Below are 13,994 nucleotides of genomic sequence, written 5' to 3' on the forward strand. Positions count from 1 at the left end.
ATGCTGTGGCATTTTGATCCATTATGTAGCGAAACGCAGCATTGAGGAAGTGATACCAAGAACTGAGGACAAACTTACGGCGCTGAAAGATTCATAAACAGCAGCCAGTATAGTCAGAACTCAACAGAGCGAGATGCATGTTACAGAAAATGTGTGAAACACAAAACTACTTCTGCTAAACACTTTCTCCACGTGTGTGGGGGAGGGGTGTGGGGGTGGGAGACTGAAGCAACATTTGCGTAAATTTGACAACAATTAGTTTTATTGAGATGAGGGGAAATGTTCCTCTCCAAAATGTCAGGTTTCTACCAATCAACAAAAATAGCTTAGTGAAAAAAACATCCAACTGTCTGTCATTAACTGGGCAGAGCACAACATGTCCTTGATGCCTACACCTCTCACATGGAAACACATTCTCCCCATTGCCAGATTATATCAACACCTGTGTCTGCTTCCTTCTAATTAGTCTCCACCTCTTCGCTTCACAAGTGCCCCCACACCCACTGTCTCCATTTCTGAACATGCAACAGCAGGACGAACATTCCTGAAGATGCAAACGAGTGAGAGTCAAGATCAACTCTGAGGAATGTAAAGATGGTTATTATTGCTCAGCTATTTTTCAAAGCCAGACACTGGGAACATTCCATTAGAAAGACACCTTTACATTTCTGCTGGGTCTGACTGGCAGTCATTAGTGATAGAAACAACATCGCAGAGCACTGGGGTTTTCTCAATAGCTTCACTTTATGCTTTGTAGGCAACGCAATCACACTCGTTCTTTAGTGCCTAAATGTATCGCATTTCAAATAAAATCTTATCTCCAGATAACTACCCATCTACCACTCTGATCAATCACAATAAGTAGAAGTGTCTTGCTAGATATCGGATTATGTCGGCTTGTCTCGCACACTTTACCAGAGGTCAATTGCAAAAATCTGAATGATTGTTTTGCTTTGAGAAGCCACACTTACACCCCAGAGTGGACTTGGATGGAAGCAGTGCTCAGTGGGACGCCAAACGAGCCCGTCTCTATGCTGTCATTATGGTACGGTGTTACTCTGCCGTGGCCCTCCGGTTCAGTAAACAGATCAATGTGGGGGAGGCTGTAATCCTACAGAGGGGGTAAACAAACACAGCAATTAACAGCAGTGGCCCAACGTCCTTAAATAATTCCTCTGCAATGTCTGGACTGAACATCAAAGCAGTGTTAGCTTTGTTTCAGAGGGAAATAATAATCGATGGCCAAAGTGCAAAAACTTCTATCTGCAAAAAGATCCAGAAAAAGTGTAAGGAACCTTCTATCTGCACTTTGTGTATTTTATGTATTGGGTATCAACAAGTTATTTTTTAATATTCTCAAAAAGTGACTTTTTCAAATAGGAGGTTTTTGCTCTTTGGCCATTGATATAAGGGGCAGCGTTGTAGATACTGAAAAGCTGAAGGCCCAATGGGGTGGAAGTATTTAAATATATATTATATATATATATAATCTCACCCAGACAGCAAGTCGAATTGAGCCAATCAGCATTGGTGGGTTGGACTGTGGCTCTGTCTCCGGCACTGCCCACACATTTGCCAATTCAATGCCTCCCTCCTCCAAGGCGATTGAGCGTCCCTGGAAGTCGGGCTTCTCGTAGATCAGCCAGCTGTAGTGAAAACAAAAATCTGATCATCATATTTCGGAAAGAAAGAGGAATGACTAGACTAATGTGTGTGGTAAAAAATAACAAGCAAAATAAGCATATTTGCTTTCTTGCTATAAGTTAGATGAAAAGATCAACACCACTCACTTATCTGTTTCATAATTATGAAGCTACAGCTACAATCACCACCACTATGTTAGCTTAGCATGGAGACTGGAAACAGGGGGAAACAGCTAGCCCCGCCCAATAAACAGCATCTCTAAAGCTCACCAATTACCATGTTGCATCCCGTTTGTGTGATGCAAGAAAAACAGAAAAGTCTTCACCAGGCACAGTCATTTCCTGAGGTTGCTTGGCGACCACAGCACATGATTACCTTAAACTGATCTATATCGATTTTACACTTTGACTTTTAATATAGATTCAACTAACAAGATATGTTTGGTTAATTATTCCCATAGATGTGCTGGTAGGAGGACTTTGTAACCTTGAGACAGAGTCAATCTTGTTGGCCAGTCGGTCATTATCTAATGACCCCATAATTATAACGACATGGCTGCAAATTATTACATTGTATAAATATGCAAGACATTATGTAACTATCCCTTTTTCTATTTTTGGGAGAGCAACATGGAGATCTACCTTGGATGTTACAGGAACGCTGTGAAGGTTTTTTTTATCCTGTTATGGAGTACATTTGGTTTAAATTGTTGTGCGAGAACACAACATGCTCAACAAGAGCATGCACGCATCCAAATTCCTGCCAATGGTTGCACACTTCCACTGATCTGAATGTGGTGATAGCACGTCACGAAACACAGCAATGCTTTATTTAATCCCCAAGACGGAGAACAAGAAGATGCATGTAAACAACGCCGGTTTCAAAAATGGAAAGCAAGAAAAGGCATTCAACACATTGCCAGGACTAAAGGATATGCATAGTATTTTGGGAGAATAACACAGAATATAAGTGAACCCCAAGGATAAAAAAAGTGAATATATCATTTTATGTTTGAACTCCCAATGCTGATGTTTAATGACACATTCAGGGGGCCATTCAGGGGCCTTAACAAGCCACCCTGGCATCCTCAAAACCACTTATTAGTCCTACATTTGAGTGTATCATGTACAGATTACAGTCGAATGTAGCTACTTACCATCCTCGGACAACCTGCACAGATATGAGAGGCGAGAGCTGCAGAGAAGTAGCATCTGCTACATCCCTGAAAATCTCATGCGCCTGGCCACTGAACTGATGTTTTTCAAACAACACCATCTGAGGAGACATGAAGGGTAGTGTAAATAAAAAGCTAATGGCATTGCATAAATGATTCGTGATTCATACAGCGCTGACAAACACCTACTAGTGTGGCGCTTCCTTTCTATCCTCTTTTATGCTTCAGTAAAAGCGTATCTATGTTATCTGAACCGAAAAGCACGAAAGACACACAATGACTTAAACCACGAAGCCATACTGTTAATGTAATGCTACACTTATTTACATTTTAGTTCATATGTGCCAGCTGCTCTGGAGAGAGGAGTCGTCAATGACACGGCGTTTTAAAAGCCCTCATCAAATCTACTCTTAGATCTTTGTAATGCAGGTTTATTGTTTAGTTTCGTCATCACAGAGGATCCCTATCTCAGCGAAGCTAGTCTGATTTAAAGCAGTGCTACTAATGACGTTCTACAATATTTGCACTGAGTTGACAGCATTGATCTCTATGGTTGTAATCATGTCCAGCTGAGCATTTGCACAAGACTGTTTTTTGTAATACTTTGTTTATCCCCAGGAACAGCATATGAAAATCAGATGTTTTCACAGAACAGAGCAGGTCTGTTCCGATTCCTCTCTCCATCTAGTTTTTATCGAAGCAAACCGGTGCCTACTGTACCTTTCCAGGGCGCTTGTGAAATCCCTTGGCAGTTATCTGAAATGCATAAACACATCATTTTTTATATGGAAAAAAAGACAACATACAATTGCAAGCATCTATATAATGCTATAAAAGCTACTCTGTTTTTGTTTTGGTTTGAGCTGCAGCTCTGAGCCTGTCGAATGTGCTGACCTTTCAGTTTAGAGACTGCACTGTTTTTTAATTTATATTCACTGGCAAGTATACCCAGCAGGAAAAGGTGTTGCTTCATACAGCAGAAGAAAACTGAAAGGAAACAGCAGTGCCTAGAAACTTGAAAAATCATGTCAGTAACGATTATTCAATGATCATTGATGAATTATTGAAGTAATTTACAATTGTGAATATTTGCTTGGGGACGTTGTATAAAAAAATAATGTGTTCTGTTCCAATACTTTGTAATGACTACCAATTTGTGACTTATTGTTTATATCTTTAGAGTTATGTCTACACACTATACATACACATATATTGTATGCCCCAGACTTCAGTACAGATAATGATATATTGTTTTGGACTGTGTAATATCGGCTAAGTCAAAACCAGAAATTAACTGGTTCAATTTAGAAAAAGATTCTTGTATATTTTATGAACCTGTATTGTTTCTTATAATTTTGATCCTGATGAAACTTGAAGAATGGAACTTGAAGGATGTCTTTAAGAATTAAATGATTGCTAGTGTACGTACGTTTTGTTTTATTATTCTTGATTCTGGTATGCATGAGAATATATTGATTTACGTTTGTTTATTGTACAGAACATATCACCCATCCCCCTCTCTCAATACAGGGTTAGATGGCTCTTGGATCCTCGTGTTTAATGTGCCAGCTAGAAGCTCTACGGTCCAGTCAACCTTACGCTCCCTATTCAGACAATAATAATCTAATTTACATGCTGAGTTCAGATTAGAAAGTCTTTTTTCATATGTCACTCACTGACATTTTACTGACCAAACCGTTATTGATTGATTGGCTGACTAATCAACATAATTTAGAAATGGCAAACTATATTACATATTTGTAATTTGTGTATGCATTTGAAAATACAAAAAAGTCAAATGCTCCCACTGGTAAACATGTAATTCAACATATATGGAGAACATGATGATGATGCTATGATCAATCAAGGAAATACACACTTCCCCTATAGTTAGTACCAAATTACAAAGTTCTCTTCAGAACACTTAAGAAGTTATTTGGAAATTATGTCAAAAGAATAATAAAGCATATCACATCACTAGTTGCTCGTTAAATTTGTAAGTATTAGCTTCTGTACTAATGATGATAACAGAATGCAAATAAAGTAAAACAATTCATGAAAACCATTAAAAACCAAAGTGCAGCTCTCAGGGAAAAGAAGGCTATACAGCAAGCACTCTAAGGATATGCAGCTTTAATTAGTAATTTCATATTACTAAACTATTAGTAACATTTCACCTGTATGTATGCCGCACACTTATGTTATTACTTACGATTGCCGGAGGCTTCTTATGCTCAAGAAGTGTAGGATGTGTAATTGGAGGAATCTCAGGAACACATGGAGGCACCGCATCAGGAAGCACTCCACCTGGTTTCATCGCCAGGTCGGTTTCGCAGGCTGGAGCTTTCATTTTTCCAATAACCTGATGCACAAACCAAAAACCATCAGGTATGCATGAAGGTTATTCTTGTGCTTCTCTACTTAAATGTAGGAGAAAGACATTTTTGGTAAAAAACCAAGCACACGCTTCAATGAGTATGCCATCATTACTTTTCTTAATTCAACCTGTGTTTGCTCGATGTATGCTGCCTGTGATCTATCTGAGAACAACGTTAACATTCGTATCATTTCTAGTTGGTGGAAATATCAGAAAAACTGACCTCAGTTCTGACTTGCTCTGGTCCTTGTTCGCTGCGCTCTGGTTTCGCTGGCCCTCGGGGGAGGTACTTCTCCAAATAGTCCGGCAGCTTGATGTCGTTAAAGACGGGAAGTGGAAGGCCTGAGTCACTGGGCACAGCCTCTGCAGACTGGGCTTTCTCTCTGTTGCTAAGGGCCTGTGTGTCTTGGAGTGGAGCTGTAGCGGTTGGGCTCCGCGGGGGTGTCTGGGTTAGAGCTGGAGGGCTGAGCTGGGGGGCTTCACTCGGTGACACATCCCCTGAGTGGGTGCCCTCTACCTGCGTTTGAACTCCTTTCCTCCTCCCTCGGAAGATGGAGGAGTTGAGGCTGCTGAGGACACAGCTCCCCTCCAAGCGAGACTTCACCTTGATCTGGTCATCTTTCTCTTCCTTGACATCCTCCTCGACAGGGCTGTTGTCCCTGAGGCGAGAGTGAGGGTCCAGTATACTGAGCAGCAAGCTCGCCCTGGCAGGCATCATGCCCGTTTTAGTTTCCTTGCTCTGATACTTCGAGGCTAAGAGGCTCGAGCTTGTGTCTACACTGAACTGATTCTTCTTACTCAAGCCAAACTTAAACTCATCGGGGTCAAAGGTCTTCTCAAAGCGTGCCTCTCTGATGGCAGGCATGGCAAATGGCGGCTGAGGGGGCCGGAGTTGGTTGTGTTTACGTGGCGGAAGGGGGAACGGTGCACACAGCTTCTGGATTTTCTCAATGAAATCATTATCATCTAGCTCCCCAGAAGTGTCCAGAAGATTGCTTTCACTTCCAGAGGAGCTCAGTTTGGGCATCGAGACTTTGAGCTTCCGTTTGGGGAAGTCCACATCCAGCCAGCTCGAGGGAGCGTCTTGCGGTGTTGCAGAATCGTCTTTGCTTCTTCCGTGTGGAAAACGTAGTCTCTTCATGGTTGAAAGCAGGGTTGTGTCTGGGGAAGTGGGTGCTTGTGTAGTTTGACTTGGCTTGTTGTTGACCGGTTCCTTTTTGACTGTATGGAGTTGTGGGGAGATATCACCATTAGCAACAGGGGAGAGTTTGTTCATGAGTGAATGAAATGTTTCCTCAGCCGTCTTCTTTGCAACATCAACTGTGGAGTTGGAAGTAGCGCCATCAGAGGGGCTCTGTGCTATTTCCTTATCACTTCTACTTCCTGTAATTTCGGATTCCTCACACTGTCGGGCTCTAGGAGCTGGTTTCGTTATATCTCCGGAGACTTCTGAGGGCACTGATCCGACAGTTGAACTTTTTTCCCCATCACACCGCTTTGCTACGCTGCTGCTCAAAGGTTTTGAGGCCAAAATAGGCGAAGACTTTTTATCGTACGATTCCTTTTCCGACATATTATCAGTCTTTGAAGTTATCAGCGCTGAAGTGCCATCAGCGGCTTTTACACTCACTTCCTCAGCTGCTGTAGTTGCGTTGGTTACTGACTTTGAGCTGGAGAAATGAGCATCACTGGCTCCATTTGCACATGAGTCATCTGGTGAATTCTCCGTTTTTTCCACGGATTCAGAATGAGGCTGCGGTTTTGCTGCAACCACCACTGCCTCTGGCTCTGTTCCAGGGCTTTCTGTAGACTTTGTTTGCAACTCAGAGGGCACCGTTGCTGCCTTTTCTCTTTTCGACGTCCCTTTTACAGTCTTGGTCACACTCGCAGCCTCATTAGTTTGAGTGACGGCACCAACGGCAGCTTCTTCTGGATGTGCAGTCTTTGTGTGTCTGGCACCTTGTTTTTGAGCAGGCAGTTCCGATGATGTGCTTTTCTTTTCTGAGGACGGCGAGGCTGGTTTTGGTTTTATTATTTCAGGTTTTGTTATGACTTTAGCCGACTGTGTCTCATCTTTTCTTTCATTATCCCTCGCAATACTCCACTCGGTCTCTGACATACCTTGTCTGCTTTCTGAAATCTCGGCCTTTGTGATACTTTCAGCTGATTGCAGGAGCTGCTGTGCTTTATCTTTGTTTTTCTTCTCAGTCTGATTGTTTTTTTCGTCCTCCACCTTTTCCAATTTCCCCACATCTTTACTCCCAGCCTGATTCATCAGTTCTATGTCCTTGTTCGGGCATTTCCCTGTGTTTTTTTCTTTTGGCTCGGTGGATTCAGATTGCACTGACAATTCTTTAGCTATTTTCATCTGTTCAACAGGTGGCTCTTGCTCCAGCAAACTAGGCTTCTCAATAGGTCGTTCAAGCACCGTTGAGGGGGAGGAGGCTGAAGTTTCTCTGCTGTCTTTGGAGGAATTTGCCTTTTTGTCCTTCTGGGGTAAAATAACGGGATCCTTGTCAACAGGCGTCTTCGTTCCACTGCTACAAGCAGCCGTATCAGGTTCATCTTTGCTGACAGATTGCTCAGGCATTCCCTCCTGTCTCTTTACCGGTTTGTCAATTTTTCCGTCTTTAAATGAAGAATCCAAGAATTTCTTTTGTTTTACTAACACCTCTGGCTCCTTCTTAAATGTTTTCTGTCCGGTGTCTGTATTTCCTTCGGCTTTATCAGATGGTAATGACACTTTCTCTGTGAGTAGTTTAGAGGCAGACTCATCTACCAGTTGTGGTTTTATAGCAGTGAGCTCTGGCTTACTTGTGGAGCAATCCAGTTTGAATTCACAATTTGGGCTGATGGGACTGGTTTGTTCCCTACCTTTTCTTCTTTTAGAGCGGGAGCCTGTTCTACTAAGGTCTTTGGGCTGTGGGTTAATGCTATTGGTCAGTTCTGCAGAATCACCCGGACCTTCAGCTGGAAGATTTGTTTCAACTCTGTTAGGTTCCATAACCTGATCTGCGGTTTTCGAGGCCACCGTGTTGTTTGTTTTAGATTCTGTTGGTTGTTCTTTAGAAATGGAAATCTTTGACCCTACACCGGTAGTATCTTGTCCATCTGGTTTTAATGTTATCTCGGATTTTGATTGTTTGTCAGTATCCAGTTTACCCTGATTGTCTAGTTCTGATGACTTTGATGCAGACACTACGCATGAGGTAGCTTTTTGAGACATTCCTGTCAAGTCTGACTTTTGAGGCCTCGTTGGCTCGTCCCCAGTTTCAGATTCTTTTGTGAAGTTCCTCATTCGCTCCTTGATCGTCATCGGCTTCTTCCCGCCGGGTGACTCAGGTCTGGACCTGGCCGTGTCGGAACGTTCAGCTGATCTTGACCTCTTTTCTAACGACTTTAAATCTGCTTTCAACATCGTCGTGGCATTCCTGACTGGAGAGACATCAGCACTCCTCGGACTTTGGAAGGTCCGCTTGTTGACACCTGCTGCCGGCTGCTCAAAGAGGCTGATTCTATCCGCAATGCGGCCAACGACTGGCTTAGGCTCCTCGTCAATTTTCTTCAGCTTGAGTAGTCTGTGTGTGATAAGAGGTTATGGATTCAAGCACACAATTTGTATTTAGCAACATTTTACACATGATTTTGACAAATGTATCAAACTTGCACAACTACCTAATTGTGCATCCAATTGTCTGCCACAGACTAATGCTGTCAATTATTCAATTAAATCTTAATTTCCCTTCTAGTCTGTACTTTACAGCAACAACCTTGAAGCACAAGATTGTACTTTGTGACATGACTCACACTATTGTTCCACACACAGCACATTCTTTTGACAGCAATGTTATGTGAGACAAACATGTAGTTTAACGTGTCTGTAATGTCTGAGTTACACTCCTTAAGAACAAATGGCGCATTTGAAGTGAATGTTATTTGAAAACCTTTCGATATACTTTACAGCTCATTGAAATTTGACGATTCATTTTGTCATTCATTCACAAACCACTGTGTCTGTATTGAACGTGTCACATTAAGGTAAAAAGACGTACCTGGCATCGATCTCTGTTTTGGGCTTATCCTTTGCTTCATCTTGGTCATTTTTCAACACTGCTTTCAATTCCTCGGTGTCTCCGGCTGGATTTAGCTTTGAATTCAAATGCACGTTCTTTGTAAAAAGCTTCACCTCACTCCGAGAAACCTTCAGACTCCTGCGTTTGGACTCTGGTGTCTCTGTCTTCCGTTCCACTTTGTAAACACTGCTGTCGTCCTCCATGTCTGCGCCCACACCAACCACACATTCCAGAGGGGCTGCAATGTCTGAGTTTGAGTCCTGGAAATTGTCCAACAGCTCGGCTCTATCATGACAGGAAGTCTTATTCTCTGCTCTTTCAGGTGAAGTCTGAGAGGCGGAAGCGTGCTTGGAGGAGGAGTTTACAGATGCCTCTCCCATGTGAGTCTTTGGACTTTTGCCCTGGCGATTGGTCACTGAGTTATCTGATGGCGAGATTTCTTGTGGGACAGGTTCGGCGCTGGGAGGCATTTTTTCCTGGGGGATGTTCCCTTCATCTCCCTGAGCGTTCTTCTTGAACTGGCTGTTCTTCCTTCTGGCTGCGTTTTTACGCCCCATTCTGTCAGCCTCTGTTTGTCCTTTAGGTTCAGGCTCCGGTTCAGGCTCAGTCTCTGACTGTGACTCTTTGTGTGATTTCACTGATACCCCCACGAGGGCACTGTGGTAATGATCTGCCCCAACAGCAGGCCTCACATTCGTCCTTTGGTCCTCTGCACTTGTTGAACTCAACAAATCTGATGATGACTTTACTTTGGCGTGGACTTTGAGGTTCTTTTTTGTGACTTGGACCACTGCCTGTTCAGCACAGGTGTTCTGGTTGGAGTGAATCACGCTGGTCTCCTCCAGGTACACATGGAGCCTCCTGCCTGCATGTACTTGAGACTGGGTGTGGGCGTGGTCAGATTCGCATACCACACCCTGCTCAGAAGAGTAAGAGGGATGTGTCAGCTGACTGCCATTTGTCTCAGGATTCCCGCTTGCTAAATTACCGTTGCTGCTCTCCTCCCTCTCCTTGCCCTGCTCAAATCTCTCCTCTCTGCAATCCACAAACTCCTCCTTCTCTGGATCTCCTTCTGCTGTTTCAGTGCTGCTCACAACAGAGACGCCTCTGTGGGCAGACTGTGTGGCGTCCTCCTCTTCACATGGAAAAATGTCTCTGGATTGACCGAATGGATTGGGATTGGAGCTCTGGTCCTCCTCCCCCTCTTGTGTCCTTGCCTGGAGTCTCACAGATTCTTCACTCTCCTGTTCTCCTTCTGACTTAAAAACATTATCGCTCGTCGGGGAGGCATTTTCAGTGGGACTCTTTGGACTCTTTGCCCTCCATGGAGAGAGCCAACTCCCGATACGACCCAAGACCCCAGTGCTCGGTTGCTCCTCGGGGCTCTCAGACTAAATCAAAGCAGAGAATAATAACCCACATTATTGTCTCCACGATCAGTGGCAGTTTATAGCATGCATACTTCCAATTAACACACACTTTAGTTGAGCTTGTAGCAGTTACACGTGGTAGTGCAAATATTATAACTTGCCAATGAACAAAGGAAATGGAGTGCAGCTTAAAGAAGTCAAGGTTTGATCATAGAAAATGTGTTCAGTGTGGCCATGCATCTCTCAGTATCGCAAATACATGCAGGAGTTCTTATAACCCGTAAGCTTACCGTAGATACCATATCATTCAGATTCTTTATGTAGGTTGTGAACATGATTTGGGTTTAGAACAAAAACTCCTAAAGAGCATAAAACAAAAACAAAATCATTCCCCCTGCAAGATAAACAACAGCAGTGTGTAAAAGCAGAAACTGATCACACAGAAAAAAAATGTCTCCCTTAGCAAAATGGTAGATCCATCTTTAACTCTCTGAGCAAGTCCTGGTGGCAGTAGTTTTAAGTTCAACTCACCCAAATTAGACACAGAAGAAACTTCCCGGCGCAATAAAAAACATAAACGTGTCAGTTTTCACCAAATGGATCTGCACGCGGGTTGTTGTCTAACTGATGACCATGCTGTGTTTAGTCCTCCTTGCGTCCACAACTCCGGCGCAGACTGTTACATCGCTGTGGAAGTTCTGCTCCTCCAGCGGCGCATGACGCAGCCGGGTGATAAAACGTTGCCTTCACGTGCTTCTCGTCATCGTCTGACAACAGTGCAACTATCGCAGTTACATCTTGATTATGTCCGTTAGCCTGGCTAGACTGGTTTTCATGGTATAATTGGCTGCAATATTCATATATTGCTTATAACTCTCAGCAAGTCACATTAGAAGCGCTGCGATACATGTAGTAGTGGTAGAGTAACTTTAATCATGTATTTAAGTTATTCAATAGCCTGCAGCATAAGGACCCATTCTAGGGACTTGACTTGAGATTTTCCGTTTTTGGAAGCTTAATACGTTATACTCCAGCCTACACCTCACAGGATGTATGACTCTACAAACAGCTGTATTTATATGTATTTATTAAGTGTTTCTATTACTTTCAATATTTAATATGTTTTTTTAGTAACAAGGTCGAGTGTAATTTGTACACTGTTCTCCTGTGTTAAGATGTTTAAAAAAAAAGAGGAGTCATTGTGTGGCTCTTCATTTTTTTATTATAAAAATGGACAGCAAATGAGATGCTCGGAATCAGTAGCCTACACACATTTACGGATGATTCTATAATATTAATAATAACCTTCAATTTTATATAGCGCTTCTCTAAATACCCGAAGTCGCTTACAGAGTCCAGAGTCCAGTAGTCAAACACACACACAGTCATACCAGTGGTGGTACATCAGTAGCCACAGCTGCCCTGGGGCAGACTGACTAATGATCCAATGGCCGTGTAACCCAGCTGATCTCATCTCTCAACTTCTAAAAAAGATGTCTGTTAATTGAAAGACAAGAAAAGGTACTTACTTAATGTTATATACTAGATACATATAAATAATATTACGAATTCTAATTATTACCACAGAATATTAAAGACTGATGAGTAGAGAAACACACATGTTGACGCTTTGCACCTCAAGTATCAAAGTATTACTTTGCTTTCAAATATGTGAGCCACTTGCTAACCTCGTGCTAAGTGAGTCCATTTCATCTAGTAGCAAAGACAAAGTTGGCTAATATTGTAGAAACATATGGAACTTGAGTTTTAGTAAACAAAAGCACACCTAGTGCCAAATAATGGTTTAATAAACATGCATGAACATTGGAGTTTTGAAATAGATGCAACAACTCATGTTTATTAGAATAAAGTAACACTGCTTTTCTAAAGCTTTGCTGAAGCAGCGAGGGCATTGTTGGGTATCGAGCTCAAAATTCCTACATTTATCGAAGTAATTGAAGGCAGCGAGAGGCAGTGTTCAAAGAAACTTTTCCAGGGGAAGTGACGCACTGACTGTGTGGCATTCAGGGCCTGTTGAATTTGGTTTTTGGCTCTCCAAACCTGTGCGCTCTTGTTTCGTTTGGCGGGCAGCTCAACTCAGTGTTTCCATTTTGCTTTGAATTTAACCCTTAACATACTTTTTGTGAAGGTTTGTCTTTATTATCTCGACTTTTACATTTTTTATAGGACATAGCTATTGTTATATGACACACGGTTTAAGTCGTTCTTACTTTTTTTCATTTTTCAACACGATACATATCCCAGATTGCCTTAGGTGTAGGAGTGGCTACGGTAATTAGAAAAAGTCATAATTTTAGCCATAAATGTAATGGCCCTGTCTTTAATGTTTTCATAACATCTATGATACGAGGTATATATCTAAAAAAGTTTTGGGATAAGAAATTGCCATTACAGAGATAACATTTCGCTCATTAATATAATTAACCCACGCACGCCTGCAGGTCTAACAGGTTCCAAGATCCCTGACACCAAAACAAACAATGGCCCCAAAGTCTATCGACCGAAAGGAGCCGTCAGTTAATTTCTTTCCAAACACGTGCAGAGACGCTTACCATGATTAGTGTCTCTCTGGCCTTCTCGGTTGTCTCAGGAATAAACCAGTCAGATATGGCCCGCTGCGAAAGCCCTTTAAAACAGAGTGAAGCCTTTCCGCCGCCCCTGTGAGGTGACCTGTCCCGGCCCACGCAGAGCAGTCCGCTGCTAATGAATATTTAGTAAGGTTTAAACTGAAAACGTATGAAGTCTCACTCTTGGAGTATCCTATGCCAGAGAGACGACATTGTGAATGCAGCTTTCGGAGTGTTATTTAGTTTCCCACTCAGTGTCAATGAGGGCTGAGACTCAGGTGGAATCTGCCCAGGCCAGGTAACACACCCCTAGGCTCTGAGCACCGTGACACAGCGGTGGCGGTTTATTGTGCAACTTTGTTCAGGTATCAAACAACAAGCTAACGTGTGTTTCTCAGGGTGTGGGTTGTTTCCATATAGACACTGGGTAGTCCACCTGTTTAAACAAAAAAAGAAACGTATTAAAGGACAATATTTTTACTGGTTGTTTTGAATCGAATTCAACTGTGAATATAATCACGGGTATTATGGATTCTCTCACAGGTATTATTTTATTGTTATATTTAGCCTTTTTAGAATCATCTCCATGACCATCTGGCTCAAAATCCCACTTTTGAATCCAATGGCTGTTCCTATAACTCAAAACCTTTTATTCACAAGCACAGACATTATGCATGTGAACACACCTCTACACATTCACATGCAAATATATTCTATCTCTGTCTCCCTTTCTTTATCTTTCCCATGATTTATTAATGTGCTGAAGCT

The 13,994-nt window shown here is 42.4% G+C and overlaps 1 protein-coding gene across 3 annotated transcripts in view; it reads right to left on the reverse strand.

Moving 5' to 3' along the window:
* LOC130202266 (beta/gamma crystallin domain-containing protein 1-like) overlaps positions 1 to 13,424 on the reverse strand; it is a 25,605-nt gene extending 12,181 nt beyond the window's left edge. The window contains exons 1-9 of one of the 3 annotated variants that reach the window (XM_056427649.1): positions 11,170 to 11,294; positions 10,929 to 10,997; positions 9,248 to 10,659; positions 5,419 to 8,773; positions 5,031 to 5,180; positions 3,539 to 3,574; positions 2,801 to 2,919; positions 1,496 to 1,646; positions 972 to 1,111 (exon numbers count right to left, since the gene is read on the reverse strand). In XM_056427649.1, the coding sequence (XP_056283624.1) occupies positions 972 to 1,111; positions 1,496 to 1,646; positions 2,801 to 2,919; positions 3,539 to 3,574; positions 5,031 to 5,180; positions 5,419 to 8,773; positions 9,248 to 10,659; positions 10,929 to 10,973 (5,408 nt within the window). In that variant the 5' untranslated portion in view covers positions 10,974 to 10,997; positions 11,170 to 11,294. Of the gene's footprint in view, positions 1 to 971; positions 1,112 to 1,495; positions 1,647 to 2,800; positions 2,920 to 3,538; positions 3,575 to 5,030; positions 5,181 to 5,418; positions 8,774 to 9,247; positions 10,660 to 10,928; positions 11,033 to 11,169; positions 11,295 to 13,211 lie in introns of those variants that run through there. The other 2 variants (XM_056427648.1, XM_056427650.1) reach the window with 2 other exon arrangements.
* Positions 13,425 to 13,994: the final 570 nt, after the last annotated feature.

The sequence above is a fragment of the Pseudoliparis swirei genome, chromosome 12, assembly GCF_029220125.1.
Source record: "Pseudoliparis swirei isolate HS2019 ecotype Mariana Trench chromosome 12, NWPU_hadal_v1, whole genome shotgun sequence".
Lineage (NCBI taxonomy): Eukaryota > Metazoa > Chordata > Actinopteri > Perciformes > Liparidae > Pseudoliparis > Pseudoliparis swirei.